The 15,841-nt window shown below is 37.4% G+C and overlaps 1 protein-coding gene across 1 annotated transcript in view; it reads left to right on the top strand.

The window, feature by feature from the left end:
- Positions 1-15,841, top strand: part of csmd3b (CUB and Sushi multiple domains 3b) — a 445,596-nt gene that overhangs the window by 247,605 nt on the left and 182,150 nt on the right. The window contains exons 8-10 of the mRNA XM_016441913.1: positions 408-495; positions 1,810-1,934; positions 11,472-11,593. Coding sequence (XP_016297399.1) covers positions 408-495; positions 1,810-1,934; positions 11,472-11,593 — 335 coding nt within the window. The remainder of the gene's footprint in view (positions 1-407; positions 496-1,809; positions 1,935-11,471; positions 11,594-15,841) is intronic.

Below are 15,841 nucleotides of genomic sequence, written 5' to 3'. Positions count from 1 at the left end.
ATATATATATATATATATATATATATATATATATACACATACGTATATATTCTGCCCAAGGGTTTTTTAATCTACTGTTAATGCTACTGATAATAAAGTGTGCCCTTAATTTAGCATGGAAAGCTGTTAATATGGCCTGGGATTTAGCAGATACACCACTTTCGATGAAGTAGTCACACTCTTACAAAGCGACAACTGCACTGAGAGACATTTGTGGGGATGTGTTAAGTTATCAATTAGATCATTTGAGGATGTGTGCGTTGTGTGTCTTTGTCTGTGTTCACGTTTACATTCCACCTCCTCTAGTGTCAGTAGTTCTGTGAAACCGTTTGCATGAGACTTGCATGAGGATATGATATTTATCCGTATGTATGTGTCTAATGGCAAACTGTGCTCTGAATTCGCAGTAAATGAAGGAGGAATCAAACAGGCCTCCAACTCCTGTCCAGACCCGGGGGAACCTGAAAACGGCAAGCGCATTGGCAACGACTTTAGGTAATCACCCTTAGGTACTGTGTGTTCCGATAATGGCTTCGCGAGAAGGTACCTGGTGACCGTTATTCCCGCATTCTCCACCAAGAAAGCCAGCATTAGATGCTAATAATTACATTCTTATTGGTCAGTCATAGCATTCTGATGTTTCCTAATATTCGCCATCATACATGCAGACAAAATACTGTAATATTGTTGCAGTGTTTGTCTTCTTGCTGTACTGATTGTTTTTTTAGCAGAAGCTTTAAGATTATATGCAGACAAGTGAAATTATTTCATCTCAAGTCAATATTTAATGTCCACATACAGTATGGAATATTAGTTGTGTAATAACTGGGATAATGTACAGTCATTCCTTACATATTCAATTTGCCAAGAAGAGAAGAAACCTGTATTATGGATACAGTGCTTCTACATGGATACTTGTCATTAATATTGTAACATCTGAATATCTTCTAGAAGTGTCCTCTATTTAGCACTCCCAGAGCATATAAATCATGCTCTCCATACCAGGCTCTTCCAAGACTTTCCCAATGTCATGCTAATACCAGCTCCACAGGGAAGCTGACGATATGAGCATGGCTTTACCGCTAATTAGGGCTAGTCGATTCAAAGTGTGACACTGATGTTATTTCAGCTTTTTGTGTAACATGGCTTTAGGATTGCAGTAAAACCCCAGCGAATTCTGCGGGAGCGTTTGATGTTTGTTAGCAGAGGGTTTTACACACAAGATCGTGCAACATGTTGTAAAAGAACTGTTTGCGGTTTCCTCAAATGAAGGTGTAGGATTGTCAAAATGTGAAAGTGTCGGTGCTTGCTGAGTGGATTTCTTGAGTTCTGCTCAACCACAGGTTGAAGGAATGGAGGAAGCTTCAAACTAGACTTTTATAAAGTATCAAGAAGCACCACAGTATTGATTGTACGCTAGCAAGGAGGATAAGACACTCTTTTGATATCCTTTCATTTATTTATCCGCCTCTTGTGCATGCTGCAATACTTTTCTCTCAAACTTCTTTGTGTATGTGCGTTGCGTGCTTGCGTAGAACTGAGAGTAGATGGCATATTTCATTTGAAATTTGACATTTTTTGGAAAGACGAACAGTATTTTTCTGTGGCGTCTTGCATGAATGACTGCTACCGTGGTACATAACCCACTGAACTGTGCTTTTAGCTATAAAAGCCTCATTTCCATGTGCATCAAATTAAATATGGCATTCACCCTGATTATTCAGTTGTGCCTAATGGATTTGTGTTGGATCTGATTTGTTTGTCATCCTGTGTGTGTGCACGCGCACATATGGGTCCTGATCCCTACAGTATTGGTGCCACAGTCCAGTTCACCTGTGATGAAGACCACGTTCTCCAGGGCTCCAAAAGCATCACGTGTCAGAGAGTGGCGGAGGTGTTCGCGGCATGGACTGATCATAGACCTGCTTGTAGAGGTGAGTCTATTACCTGCAAACCACACTGAACATCTGTGTATGTTTCCGTTTAAATTCAAGAAGTGTTAATCAGATTAATGTTAGACGGTGGTTATCGGTGGTCTAGTCCTGCAGTTTAAAGTGGTGTACTGCGTGTACTGTAAAAAGAGATGTTTACAAGGATGTTCACGCTGCTTTTTGCCATACAATGAAAGTGGATGAGTACCAGAGGCTGCTCTAAAAGGTTCCAAAAAAGCGTCATAAAATTGGCGTATATGATTTGTGCACTGTATTCCAACTTTTATGAAGCCACACAATACACTCTCAGAAATTTTTTTTGCAAAAATCGTACCTTAAGGTGTACAACAGCTAGTCACATAGTACCTTATTTATCCTTTAAAAGGTTCATAGTAGCATAGTAGTAGCAGCACCATTTTAAGTGAGCAGCGCATCAAAACAGCGGAGCGGATCACATAACATATCCTCTAGTATTTTTATCTAAAGCTAAATGCACTTTATTCAAGCCCTTCAGCTCCGTGCGCTTTCTCTCTCTCACTCCGGATGCGTTTAAGAGCTGCGATGACATGGTTATTTTAACAACAGAACAGAAACACTGTGAGCAGCAAAATTATTGGTTACTTTCACTAAAACACAGCAGGAAAAAAAAACAATACTGCAAATATAGTTATTTTTCTTACTATCTATTTATCTATCTATAGCCTATGACTCTGACTGTTCTAACCAGATGTGAATTTCTGATCTAGTATTATTAATCTGTAGGCTAAGAACATTTCAAAAGAATCATGTAATTATAATTTGGAAAATTGTTGTTAGATGGCTAGGATAGAACTTAAACTATGAAACTGCTAGTTATCTTTCTTTTCTGCTCGAGATGAGAACGTTTTGATTATTGTAGCTACATTGTTTTTAGTAGATAATGCTTTTAAGTAAAATATTAAAACAGTATAGATTTCAGTACGACAACCCTGAACAGAAACAGGTTTTTTTTTCTGTCACATGGCTTCGCATGTATCTAAATGTAAAAATACAATACATGTAAAAATGTAATTTTTTTTTTTTTTTTGTCCGGACCTCTGCTTGGAAGAAAATATAGAGGCCTAGCCTCTTGGAACTTTAATTGAATACCCCTGACTTATATCATAAATAAATACTTTATTTGTATGGTTTTGTAATATCTGTGTCACATATTTCCTTATGTGTCATGGTAGATCAGACTCTTATTATAGAATTTGATTACAGAAAAACTTTTTGAACATGGTAATGGATTAATAGCCTATAAATAACAGGCTGGATGTATGTTAACCTTACATCTTAAAACCTCATTTTTTTTTTTTTTTACAAAGCAGATCATAGATTATATATTTTGTCTAGCCTATAAAACAGCTTCGTAAATAGGAAGATTTCAATACATGAGGATTCTGAATGGGATTTTTTTAGCGAGCCATTAAATGACTTGAGACTCGACTCAGACTCGTGACCAAAGACTCGAGACTTGACTCAGATTCGAGCGATAAAGACTTCAGACTTGACTCAGACTCCAGGTTAAAGACTTGTGAACATCTCTGCTCTAAGGTACTAATATTCACCTTTTAGGGATAGATAAGATACAAAGTTGTCCCTTTAAGGGTACTGCCTCAGTGAAAAGGTATACATTTTAAATATATTTTTTTCTGACAGTGTAGCTTTGCCACAGACTGAAATTAGAGTTGCAAAAATCTTGCCCTCAAATCTCATTTACGCATATTCTGATATGACGTGTGTCACTTCAGTCACGTGACAAGTAAGAACCTATGGGTTTAGCATTGCTGACATCAAATAAATCTCTGCACACAATATTTAAATATGCACTTATGCACATTAAGCAGCTAAACCTGGTCACCATTCACTTGAATTGTATGGAAGAAGAGCAACTTGAATATTCGACTTAAATTTCCTTCTGAGTTCCAGAGAAGAAACTAAGCCATACGGGTGTGAGGGTGCGAAAATTATTTTTGGGTGAACTATCCTTTTAAGATTAAACCTACACAGTCTCTATATAGGTTGTCAGCCTCTCTTATGAATGTGGGTCAGCCATCGTGAAAATTTATTTGGTCTAAATACTTAGTAGGATTAATTATTGCTAGAAGGGTAGGTTAGAAGGGGTAATATTAATTAATTTCGGGAGTGTTTGCAGTTGTCTTGTGACAAGCTTGCTAATCAACTTTTTTTTCTGCTGGATCTGATAGTATTGCCATGGCAACTAGTAAAATTCAGAGCAGAATTTGCATGCCAGCAGTGACTTCTAGCTTTTCACAGCCCTAATGGCTTTAAGTGTCAGTTGGCTGCCCTGGGCAAACAAACAGGAATTGAACTGTCTCCATCATTCAGGAGGACACTTTAATTATAGCTCAAAATGAAGTGGAGTGACACGGACACTTTCGTCAGCATTTAGGGATCACTGGATGTTCTGTTTTTTTACTTATTCGACTTGTTAATTTTAAACACTTATCATTAATTAAACAAGCACAATATGAATTAATTTAGCCATAGCATTAAGTTAATTATCATCTCTGTTTTTAGTGTTTATTTAAAACAAGGGCATCTTGCTATCATTGTAGTCTCCAATCTGTTTGTTAGCAGCTTACACTGTCTTTTATTGTTCAGCTATCCAGCAGAAGTGACTAGACAGTTTTAAATCCCAGTTGCGCAGGGGTGGGAACGTTGTAAAACTGCACAAATGATGTGTTTCCATGCAATGTAATTTACATAATTTCCTTTTCAGAATATTATCATGTATTAGCCTGCATTGTTTTGACCTGTGCAGTGGCTTATGTTAAGCTACAGAATTACTATGCATGTAAAATTATAATTATTTTAAACGACAAGGTTTATAAATGGCTTTTATTGACGTTTCAGTTTATCTTGCATGTTTTTTAATTAGATGTAAAATATTCAACTGGATATAATAGCATGGGATATTAATCTGTCATATGGTCATGTTACTATGTGCCCTGCCTATGTATTTAATTAGATTACAGTAGACTTTTTCCCAGTGACCAATCTCTCTTAAAACGTCTTCTTTTCAGTCACAGCTGTGGATAGCCACTAATGAAAGGGGGCTTGCATGTTCTTGTGCTGCCATCAGCCAGTCAGGCCGTCATTTTTCTCCAATTCTAGAGTAGTCACATTGGCATTTACTACTCAGACTATTGGCTCAAAAACGTCTGTCTGGAACAGAGAGTGCCTGTGAGCAAAGATGGCAGATTTCAACCTTCCAGAGAGCTCTGCACTAGCCAAGCAACTGCCATTGATCTGAAAGCGAATGCTAACATACTCTGCATGTGTTATGGACCTCTATGAGCAGAAACTAGAGAGTGCGACGCCAAGTGGCCACCTAGGGAAATCACAGGTGATATATTACAATTTACAGTTTGTCATAGCAGTTCATTTTGTGTTTATTTATCAGCAGATAGAAAAAGACAGAGAATTGAAAAACTTTGTATTGTGTATTGAGTCAAGTGCAGTAATTCTTGCCTTTTGAAATTAGAAAAGGCAATTGGTCTAGTTGTAGAAGGACGAGTGCCCTTATATAGGTGGTATTGTTTCTGAGATGGACTATTAATGTGAGTTTGTTTGGATGAGTTTAGTATGAGTTTTGTGGCTTTAAGACTCCAGCATGCAGGAAAATTAAGGTGTGGAACAGTGTTCGAGGTTTAAGGATGTAATTGATCATTCTGGGTGGCGATTGTTTTTTTTTTTTTTTAGAATAGCCTGTTCCAATGTCTTGGAGTCTCCTAATCTTTATGTTTGGTGCTGACTTGGCCCATTTTCCCTGCAGAGGTCGGATTCAATGTCAGGAAGTGTAAAACAGCAAATATGGCTGAATATACAAGGGATACATAAAGGTGGCTGTTTTATCTGTTGCAATGGGCAATTATCTTGATTCTTAGAACTAAAAGCTGAATTATACGGTTTTTTTTCCCTTCAGAAAAATGGCAGTGTTCTTGAATTAAAAGATGTGGTAGTGGTAGAATCACAGTAGGCAGTCAAGTTAATGTGCTTTTAAACCAAAGAGGTAGAAAAATAGGTAAAAGATGAAGGAAACTGGTAAAGTGTTTATCTGGTCCTTGAGTTTGTTTGGCTGAGTGGTGTATGGTGGGGATTTTTAAGTGATTATTTCTGTGGTTACATTGTTACGAGATTAAGTGGAAACAAGTGACTTTTCTTTCTCAATGAATCACCGAGTCATTCATACAAATGATTTATTCATTAACAGGAGCAAAACAAGTCTGAAATTGCATACACTCTTAGCAGATACTTCTTTTTAATAAGTAATTACTTCATACTACATTCGTCATGTCATGTTGTCATGTGACCTACCAGTGTCCGTTGCACCGCTTCACTGCCATTCGCAAAACCTCTCCAGTGACCTCATGGGATAGTAAAGTGGTCATTTTTGTTGGCAGACCACAAATAGACAGAATAACTGACAATATTGTCTAAAATGTAATAGTACCATTGTAAGTTACTAAATGTTAACTTCTTGCTTGCAATATTGAACTATTACAATATTGCGCAATTGTGCCAGCACTCTTGCTCATATGGTTTTACTTAAATTTACCTTTCTATAAAGCTTGTAGAGGGGATTTTTTTTTTCAGATGTGAACAATTTATATCCTTAGTTTAGTTTTGTCTCTCTTTTTCTCTTTGCATTTAGCTTTGATTGTAATAAACGTCAGTCTTACACAAGCAAGAGTTCTTGTCATTGTTTTGTGAAGGTGGGATAAAAAGTGACAGGCTATCGTTGGCCAAGTAATGAATTGTTTGCTCATCCTGTCCTTTAATTTTATAGATAATTTCTCTCTGACTGCTTTGCTACAGGCGAGAGAGCCAAGCCAAGGCCATTCATTTAGCAAGCCGTAATTGAGCTGTCAGGGAAGGCACAAGCATGCGCAGATATACGTCACTGTGAGAACTGATGTAGCTTTCTGGACCGCTTCCCTGAGCTCTTAAATCGCAAGCTTGTCCATAAGTCGTTGTCGCTAGTATGTAAGAACAGTACAACAACACTGAGACCTAGCGACAGGAATAACAGCAGGGATGGACTTGTGAATTGTTTATGGACACTCTGTGTGCACCGCATCAGTGTTGTAGCTCTTAGAATCGCGCGCCTAAAGAAAAGTGGGAAGGACTAAGAGACATTATGAGATGAGATAACATGATGGGGAGAGAGATACAGAAGGTAAAACAAACAGTAGAAGCATGCACTGTCGTTTATTGTCCAATAAAAAGAACAAAAAGACCGAAAAACACATCAGAGAGCAGTGTTTATCTTGTAAACCAAATTAGTACTGAAAATGTTTGTTGACAAAATGTGGGCTAGCATTTTAATCAAATGATTTTAATTAAAAACATTGATTTTAAAATGTTATATACACCATTTACAAGCATTATTATTTATGTTGAAAACAGTTGTGCTGCTTAATAATTAATATTTTACCCTTATGTCATTTATGTATTCTGATTTCATGTAGCATTGTCTCAATTGGTTTGTGCTGTCTAAAGCCATGAAAAGAAATGGGCACAGAATACAGAAATACAGAAAATATTATCGATATACCTATAGCATTTCATTATATGAGAATAAAATGGATTAACGTCACGATTGTAAATATAGCGATGCTCGAAATGGCCCATGAATACGTTCGCATAATTCGGGGCAAAAATCGAACCCATCGCCGTGACGCTCACTTGAAGGTAAAAATCATTGTCAAAACTTAAATAGTTGTATTTTAAAACATAGGAGGCGATCTCGACTAGGAAGTCCGAAGGTGGAAATGAAGCCTCATCACGTTCCGCAAGATAATATCTCAAGGCATTAAGTCCCTTTTCATGAGTAATGTTGGTGTACAGACTCGATATATCTAAAGTTAACAACAACACTGAATCAGGTAGATCTCGTAACACAGAGATCTTATTAATAAAATATGTGGAATCTCTAATGTAAGAAGGTAATTTCTGCACAAATGGTTTAATAAAGTAATCCACATATTGAGACAAAGGAGATAAAAGAGAGTTGGTTTGTGCCACTATAGAGTGGTAAGGAGGATCAACCAATCTTTTTGGGTATTTTCAGAAGAGTATAGAAAACGGGCATAATTGGATACTTACAACATAAAAAGTCAAATTCTGATTGTGATATCCAACCATTAGTTTTGGCATTGTTTAAAAAAGACACCACTTCAGATTGATAAATTCTAGTAGGATCATGAGGTAGTTTGACATAGAACCTCATATTTTGTAATTGAGAAAGGACCTCTTGTTTATATTTACACGTATCTTGTACCACAATTGCACCCCCTTTATCAGCAGGTTTTATAATAAGATCCAGATCAGACATAAGTTCATTTAGAGCAGATCTCTCATTAGACAACAAAATTGTTCGAAAATACACAGAATCTTGTTCTACCACACGACAGAAAGTATGAATCGTGTGATTGGACACAGTCGGACCGAAGGTACTCCTAGGTCTAAACGGAGTCTTAGGTAAAGAACAGGGAGCTGATTTAGAAAAGAAGTAACATAATTTTAACTGTCTGAAGCATTTAAACAGATCCACTTTAAGGTCGAACATATTCACACCACTAGTAGGAACAAATGATAGTCCTTTAGATAACACACCAATTTGATCATTGGTCTGTGCTTATGAGTATTATAGTCACTCACACCACTGGTTTTAGTTGTCGAGGCATGGTCCCAGGGATATACCTCATTCCGGACATAATCCTCAGTGTTACATTTTTATTTCTTCAGTTTAATCTCTTTTAAATTCTCACAGTACTTCTCCATTGAGGTTTTTATAGTGGTGAGAAAAGCATCAAAGTCAATCCGTGGTATTGCCTTGATTTTCTCTTCTACAAGAGTGATCTGTCTCCTTGATATCCACTGATACTTGTTCTATAATCAAAAGCATCAAGTCTAGAGAACATTTGTTGGGGATCTCGCTCCATTTTTTGAAAAACTCCTTATTACCGCATAGCTTCTCTTGGAATTATTTTATTCCTCCAATATTTGCTCAACAAAAAGCAAAGATTTAATTTGTCAAATTTGCTTGGTCTGCTACATTTTGCACATTGATTGTCAACTAAATTGTTGAAGGAACATAAAACTAGATATTGAACAAAAATCTGTTCATAAATCAGTGCTTTAGAAGAGTAAGATGGAAGGATGTTTCATTTGTTTAACCACAAATAACTTGTAGCCAAGGGTAGAAATCATCCTGTGATATGCAAGTAACTTGCTAGCTGTGTCAGATTTGTGTTAAGGAGTGCCTGCAGCTATCTGGACAGCTGCCTTCTTCGTTGGGAGTCTGCACGCTCAGAGAACATGACCACCTACTGCGCAGGCTTACAAAACCCCCATCCCCCTGCAATGTTACCCACTCCAGATTCAGAACCCTCTCAGTATGGATTAGAAGTGTGTTTCTGCATGAATCCACGCCCCCAACTTTGTCTCTCTCCCACACATGTGAATTTGTGCCACTATCTCTCAGCGGGCCCCTAACCTTTAGCTGTCGACTAAATCACTACCTTCATGTCACTTGGGTGCCTGTTTGTTCCTGAAGCTACAGGCTGCACAAATTAATTGAGAAGATGCTACATGAAATCATGCAGAAAATTGCCTGGATCTATGTTTTTGTTTTGTTTTTTGACATCCCGGGGGTACGTTGAGTTAATCATAAATTTTAGTTCATCCATTTATTGGGTCCGACACCTGACATCCTCCCTTAGCATTCCCCTCCTTTTTTTGGAGGTTTGTAAAGCCTTAATAGAACAGACCTCTTAATATTAACCCAACTGGTGGGTCGTGACCCAGAAATGTGTTCTGATGGGGTCATGGACAGCTGGGAAGATACAATATAAAATTCAATTAATAAAATGAAGTAACCGTATAATCGTGCATACCTAAGATGGCAATGTAAATACAAAAATACTATGTGAGATATTTGTTATGTACAGTAAATATGATATCATTTTGTTCTAAAGACTAGTTGGAAATCAGGAGATTAATCACAGTTATTTTAATTATTAGCACAATTATTATATGCTAAGTTGTTAAATACAAAAATGAGGTTTATTATACTGTATGTGTTTTAATTTAAAAAGTAAACAATTTTATTTTTTTTTAAATCGTTTGCTTTATTTATTAGCCAATTATTTAATCTAGGGAAAAATGTTTTTAAAATACCATGCATTATTTTTTTACACATTCCCTTTTTTTAAACTGGGGCATGAAAAATATGAGAAAATGTGACTCAAACTACATTAAACAAGAGATTGCTTTCAACAGGGATAAATATGATTTGTGCCAACCACAATGTTTTTAGCGTAGTGAGTTATTGGCTGTCGAGAGCATGAAGCCATTGAGATTCAATTTTATATGATGAACACTTTTGGTACTTGATGTACCACTTGCTGTCCAAAATAAAATCTAGTTTTTGGAGGGGGGGGGGGTTATACAGTTCATGTAATGCATACAAGTCACAAGATACATCTGTAGCATGAGGTTATAGTTTACAAATTGCCAAGCTTCATAATATGTTATTATTAATAAACACTCACACACACACACACACACACACACACACACACACACACATTTTGCCCTCAGCTCTCACTGGCTGCACATAGGTTTATTGGTATTCCTCCCTTATGACTGTTGATAGGTGATTCACACAAGCACCTCATCAGTTCAAGCTAAAGTTTATTACGGATGCCAGACTGGAGAGGGCTTGTCACAGGATACTTCTCTAATTAGGAGCCCCTTGACGAGAGAATGACTTTCAGAGGAAAAAGTATGCTTTCGGGCCTGAAGGAGCCTCACGGATCCCCTGCGCTTGCCTGAGATAATGAGTTATTCATTTTCAAAAGCAATCAAGATGTCAGGAGCCGATAGTGAAACCTGCTGCCGTTGGAGATAATGCCTCCTTGTCTTTTCATCAAAGCCCTGTCACTTTGACATCAACCATGATAAATGCGGCAAAAATACAAGAGGCTGGATTTGAGAAGGCGTAAACCCGCAGTCGTCAATTTTAAGATATCACTGTCACTGGCTTTGGGAGAGAAACACCAGAGCCTGTCTACTTAGCAAATTATAACTGACGTTTCTATATTAAGATGACGAATCAGGCCCAAGTGTGTTTGGCTAAGCCTGCTTCGAATTAACTCGTTTAGCCGGCATGAAGTTAGTCATCTGAGGATTTGATTGGATTGCTAATCGTTGACAAATTAAGACGGTCATGGATGACTGGTGGAGGCTTGTGGCTTATATTCCAATATGAGCCGTGCAAATCCCGCAAAAACATTACGAGCGGTAAGTGAAACTCAATCCCTCGAGATGGTGGGGTCGCAGACTTTTTTTTTCAAATCAATATCAAAAAACGTTTTGTGGCCGCTGACCGCAGCTGAAAACAATTAGCTGAGACTTTGACATGTTTTTGAAGATTATTTTTTTTTCCTCACTGTTTTCTCTTTTTTTATCTCTCTCTCCTCTTTACAGTGAAAACTTGTGGATCTAATCTTCAAGGTCCGTCAGGGACGTTCTCCTCACCGAATTTCCCCATTCAGTATGAGAGCAACTCTCAGTGTGTGTGGATCATCACAGCCAGCAACCTAAACAAGGTACGAGCAAAGATGTGTGTTTGATAATGCTCTTAGATGTTAAAACAATTTATGTTTGTTTTTAATGAGTAGCTTGCAGGTAGAAAGAGTATTCACAAAGTATGTTACATCTGTTGCACTCTCCTCTTACTATGTTTATTCATGGTTCACAAGTCAAGGGATTTCAAAACCAAATGACTTTCCCATATACAGTCATCATAGATATTGGAAAATATGTCTGATAAGAAGCGTTCTTGTTTTTGCTCCATCAAACTTTGTGTTATTTTACTGGGCTCATTCACAGGTTTTAATTTTGAAGCCAAACATCACTGACAGGAATGACTTTTAATTCATCGAAAGATTCTGTCACTGACTAATTCAACTGGCTCAACCAATCCAGTTTGACTTCACTTCAACTGATAATCAGCTAAATTCACAATTGATTTTGAAAAGATCGGACGTGACTAACCAGATGTTCAATTAAAGATTACAGATTTTCATTGTCAGGCTTTTGTTACTGCGATGGTAAATATTTAAAAAGTTTTTTGTTTCTTTTCTTTGAGGACTGTACCCACCAGAAGCGTCATGCCATTAAAGTGGATTTTAAATTAAACTTCTAAAATTATGTCATCTTTTAGAATTAAGTTGCATGATTATTATACGCAAAAAGTGTTGTCTGAAGTACTGTCCAATAAAGTTTCATGTCCAATAAAGTTTCCATCTTCCACATAATACTGAAATATCAGTATTATTTACTCACTCATATCGCTAGAAAATCGGTTAATACCGTGTAAAGTTTTGGGGTCTTTTTTTTCCCTACTTCTATTCAGCAAAGACACATTAAACTGATCAAAGGTGACAGTAAAATCTTTTATATTATTACCGAAGATTTCTATTTCAAATGAATGCTGATCTTCAGACTTTCTATCCATTAAGCACCACAGCCATTTTCAACTGAAAATAATAAGAGGAAGTATTTTTTGAGCACATATCTGCATATTTGAATGATTTCTGAAGCATCATGTGACACTAAAGACTGGAGTAATGAGTGCTAAAAATTTAGCTTTGCCATCAAAAGAATAAGTTACATTTTAAAATATATTACAAAGAATAGTAAATTATAATATTTCACAATGTAGCTGTGTCACAATGTATTACTGTCTTTGGTCAAATTGGTGAACATAAAATAAGAGATTTCTTTCAAAAACATAAAAAAAACATTGCCGACCCCAAACTTTTGAAGTTATAGTGTAGCTTTTTAAACTGTTTAGATCAGGCTTACTCACTATTTTTTTCACGAGAGCCGCACTGATAGGACAAAGTCAATAGCAGAGCCACTTTTATCGCAAAGTATCAAAAGTTACATCCAGCCATAAATAGCACATCTGCTTATCAATCTGTCATCCCTGAACATATAATATGCAATGCAAAAAATACAAAAGGGTGCAAAAAATTATTCTTTATCATTTACCAGTCAAATTTATAACTGAGACAAGATGATTTCCCTTAATGAAAAAAAGGAGGATTACCTTAATGCTGGGATGAGCGGAAGCATGCATGCATTTCCTTGACTTTTTTCATGTATTTGTTGCTTGTTGTTGCAATCCTTGTGAGGCATTCAAGATGTTCATTGGTGAGGCGGTTTCTCTGTTTCCTCTTTATGGTGTTCATGGTTGAGAATGTTGACTCACAAGTGTATGTGCTCACAAAGAAGGACATAACTTTTTGCACAAGTGGCTTCAAAGTGGGAAAGTCTTCTTCAGACACCAAACTCCAGAAGTGACCAAAACCTGATCTGAGTTCCAATTTGAAATTGTCTTTTGTCTGCAGTTCTACCATTTCACTTTCTACAGCAGCATGCTGAGTAGGGCAGAGCAGAGTGATAGTTGGAGTGAGAGATGACACATCCACATGGAAGGTTTTTTTTTCAGTAAAGTTGAAAATCTCCTTGTGCTCATTCACATCCTTGAATCTGGATTCAAATTCCCCCCTCAGCTCTTCCAAAACATTCACAAATTCTCTGTGGCTGAAGTGCTGCTGCAGAGATGGGTCATTTGTGGTGACAGCTCTGAGTTTGGGGAAGTGAATGAATTCTCTGTCAGGTATGTACAGGGCAGTTATTTTGTTCTGAAATGCTCTGATTGCATTCAGCATGTTGCTTGGAAGCTTATCTCTTCCTTGAAGCTTCAAGTTAAGAGTGTTCAGGTGACAGGTGATGTCAGTAAGAAAAGCCAGCTGTGTGATCCAGCATGGGTCTTCCAGCTCTGGCTCCCGTTTTCCTTTGTTGTCCAGGAAAGTGCAAATCTCAGGGAGGAGGCTCAGAAACCGTTCAAGCACTTTTCCACGGGACAACCATCTCACTTCACTGTGCATCAGTAAATCACCATACTCTGTGTCATAGTCCTCAATTAGTTGTCGGAACGGTCTGTGGTTCAGCGCTCTGGAGATGACGAAGTTTACCACACGAACAACTGTTTGCATCACGTTTTGGAATGTATTATTTCTCAGTTTTGATACCAGTGACTCCTGATGGATGATGCAGTGGAAACTGATAAAGTTTGGTATTTCTTCCCTTTTTTTCATGAGCCCAACAAGCCCCTTCTCCTTTCCACGCATGCTAGGGGCGCCATCCATGCACACACTTGCTAGACCTGACCAACTGAGATTTTTTTCATCAAAAAATGCCAGAAGTGCATTCAGAATGTCCTCACCTCTCGTTTGGCCAACAAGTGGAAGTAAGCACAGCATTTCTTCTTGGAAAGACTTTTCTTTAGGGAACCTTACCCAAACACACAACTGAGCAACATCTGTCAAATTGGTGCTTTCATCCACCGCGATGCTGAAAAACGGTGCTGCTGACACATCTGCACAGAGCTGGTCACTCACATCTTTGCCGATGTTTTCAATCAACCTCATTATGGTGGAATCGGATAATTGTAATCCTTTAATTTGCTTTACAATTGCGTCCTTGTTATCAAACTCAGCAAACAATATTTCTGCTGAAGCCAAAAAGCAATCTTTCTGAGTCTGAGAAGGGTTTTTTTCCGCGAGCCAAAATCCAAGCGATCTCAAAAGATGCCTCAATTAAACGTTCAGCTGTAGAAGTTGTCCTGTGTATGAGCCTTTGATTTCCAGAAAGAGAGGAAGAAAACTGCTCTATTTTTCTTTTCCTTATTTCACTATAACTTAACTATAACTCGATAACTTTCGTTGAATTTTGGGTGCGTCGTTTGGAAATGCTGCTCCAAATTACTTCGCTTGAAACCAGAGCGGGTTTGTTTGCATAGTAAACACAAAGGGTTTGATCCGTGGAGCACAAATAAAAATTCCTCTGTCCACTTTTCTTGAAATTTTCTATGCTCATCTTGTAGGGCTCGTACCTTTCTCTTTTTAGCAGGAGTTGACTCTCCACAAACCCTGTCTCCATCATCTTCCTGTCGATTTGCGGTTGTTGCATGTTTCAAATCTGTAGTTCCCTCGTTTGACACTGTCACATTTCTTTGTTGCTGTCCACTTGGTGCGTGACTTTGTTTAATAAGGAATCGATCCATTTTCAGTCCGTATAGAACACAAGCTGACTAGCATGAAATGCTGGAAAAAAATGTAGCTAAGCTAGCGTTATTATAATGTGCGTTAGAAGGCCTATGAATTGCCAGGTTAGTGTCCTCTAATTTAATTGCTCCAATTTAGTGCTAACATTTAAAAAAAAAAAATTGTAGTACATGCCCAAGTATATTCCATATTCACATGCATGTGATATAGAGGGTATGCATAATATATTTTTGGTAAAAAAAAAATTAATGATCTTAAGTTTTTTATATATCTGGAAAGACCGCCAAAACTGGCAACTCTGCAGTGAGTCAGTGTCACGGACGTATAAGAGCAGAGCAAGTTTAAATATCTTTTCTAGTTTATATTTCCATCTTACACTCTAAAAAATGCTGGGTTAAATACAACCCAGTGCTGGGTAAAATAGGGACAAACCCAGCAATTGGGTTGTTTTGACCCAGCGGTTTGGTTAAATGTTTAACCCAACCTTCTGGGTAGTAACCCAACTGCTGGGTCAAAACAACCCAATTGCTGGTTTTGTCCCTATTTTACCCAGCACTGGGTTGTATTTAACCCAGCATTTTTTAGTGTATAATGCCGCAGTTTTGGGTATTTTTAAATATAAATTATTTGTAAAACAGACACAGAGTTTTTTATGTTATAGCCCTGCTTGTTTTTAATGTTTTTATGAAATATCTGTATTGACTGCATGATCATATG

The sequence above is a fragment of the Sinocyclocheilus anshuiensis genome, unplaced genomic scaffold (genome assembly GCF_001515605.1).
Source record: "Sinocyclocheilus anshuiensis isolate Anshui unplaced genomic scaffold, SAMN03320099.WGS_v1.1 scaffold195, whole genome shotgun sequence".
In the NCBI taxonomy this organism is placed as follows: Eukaryota; Metazoa; Chordata; class Actinopteri; order Cypriniformes; family Cyprinidae; genus Sinocyclocheilus; species Sinocyclocheilus anshuiensis.
This window is presented reverse-complemented; position numbering and strand designations above follow the sequence as displayed.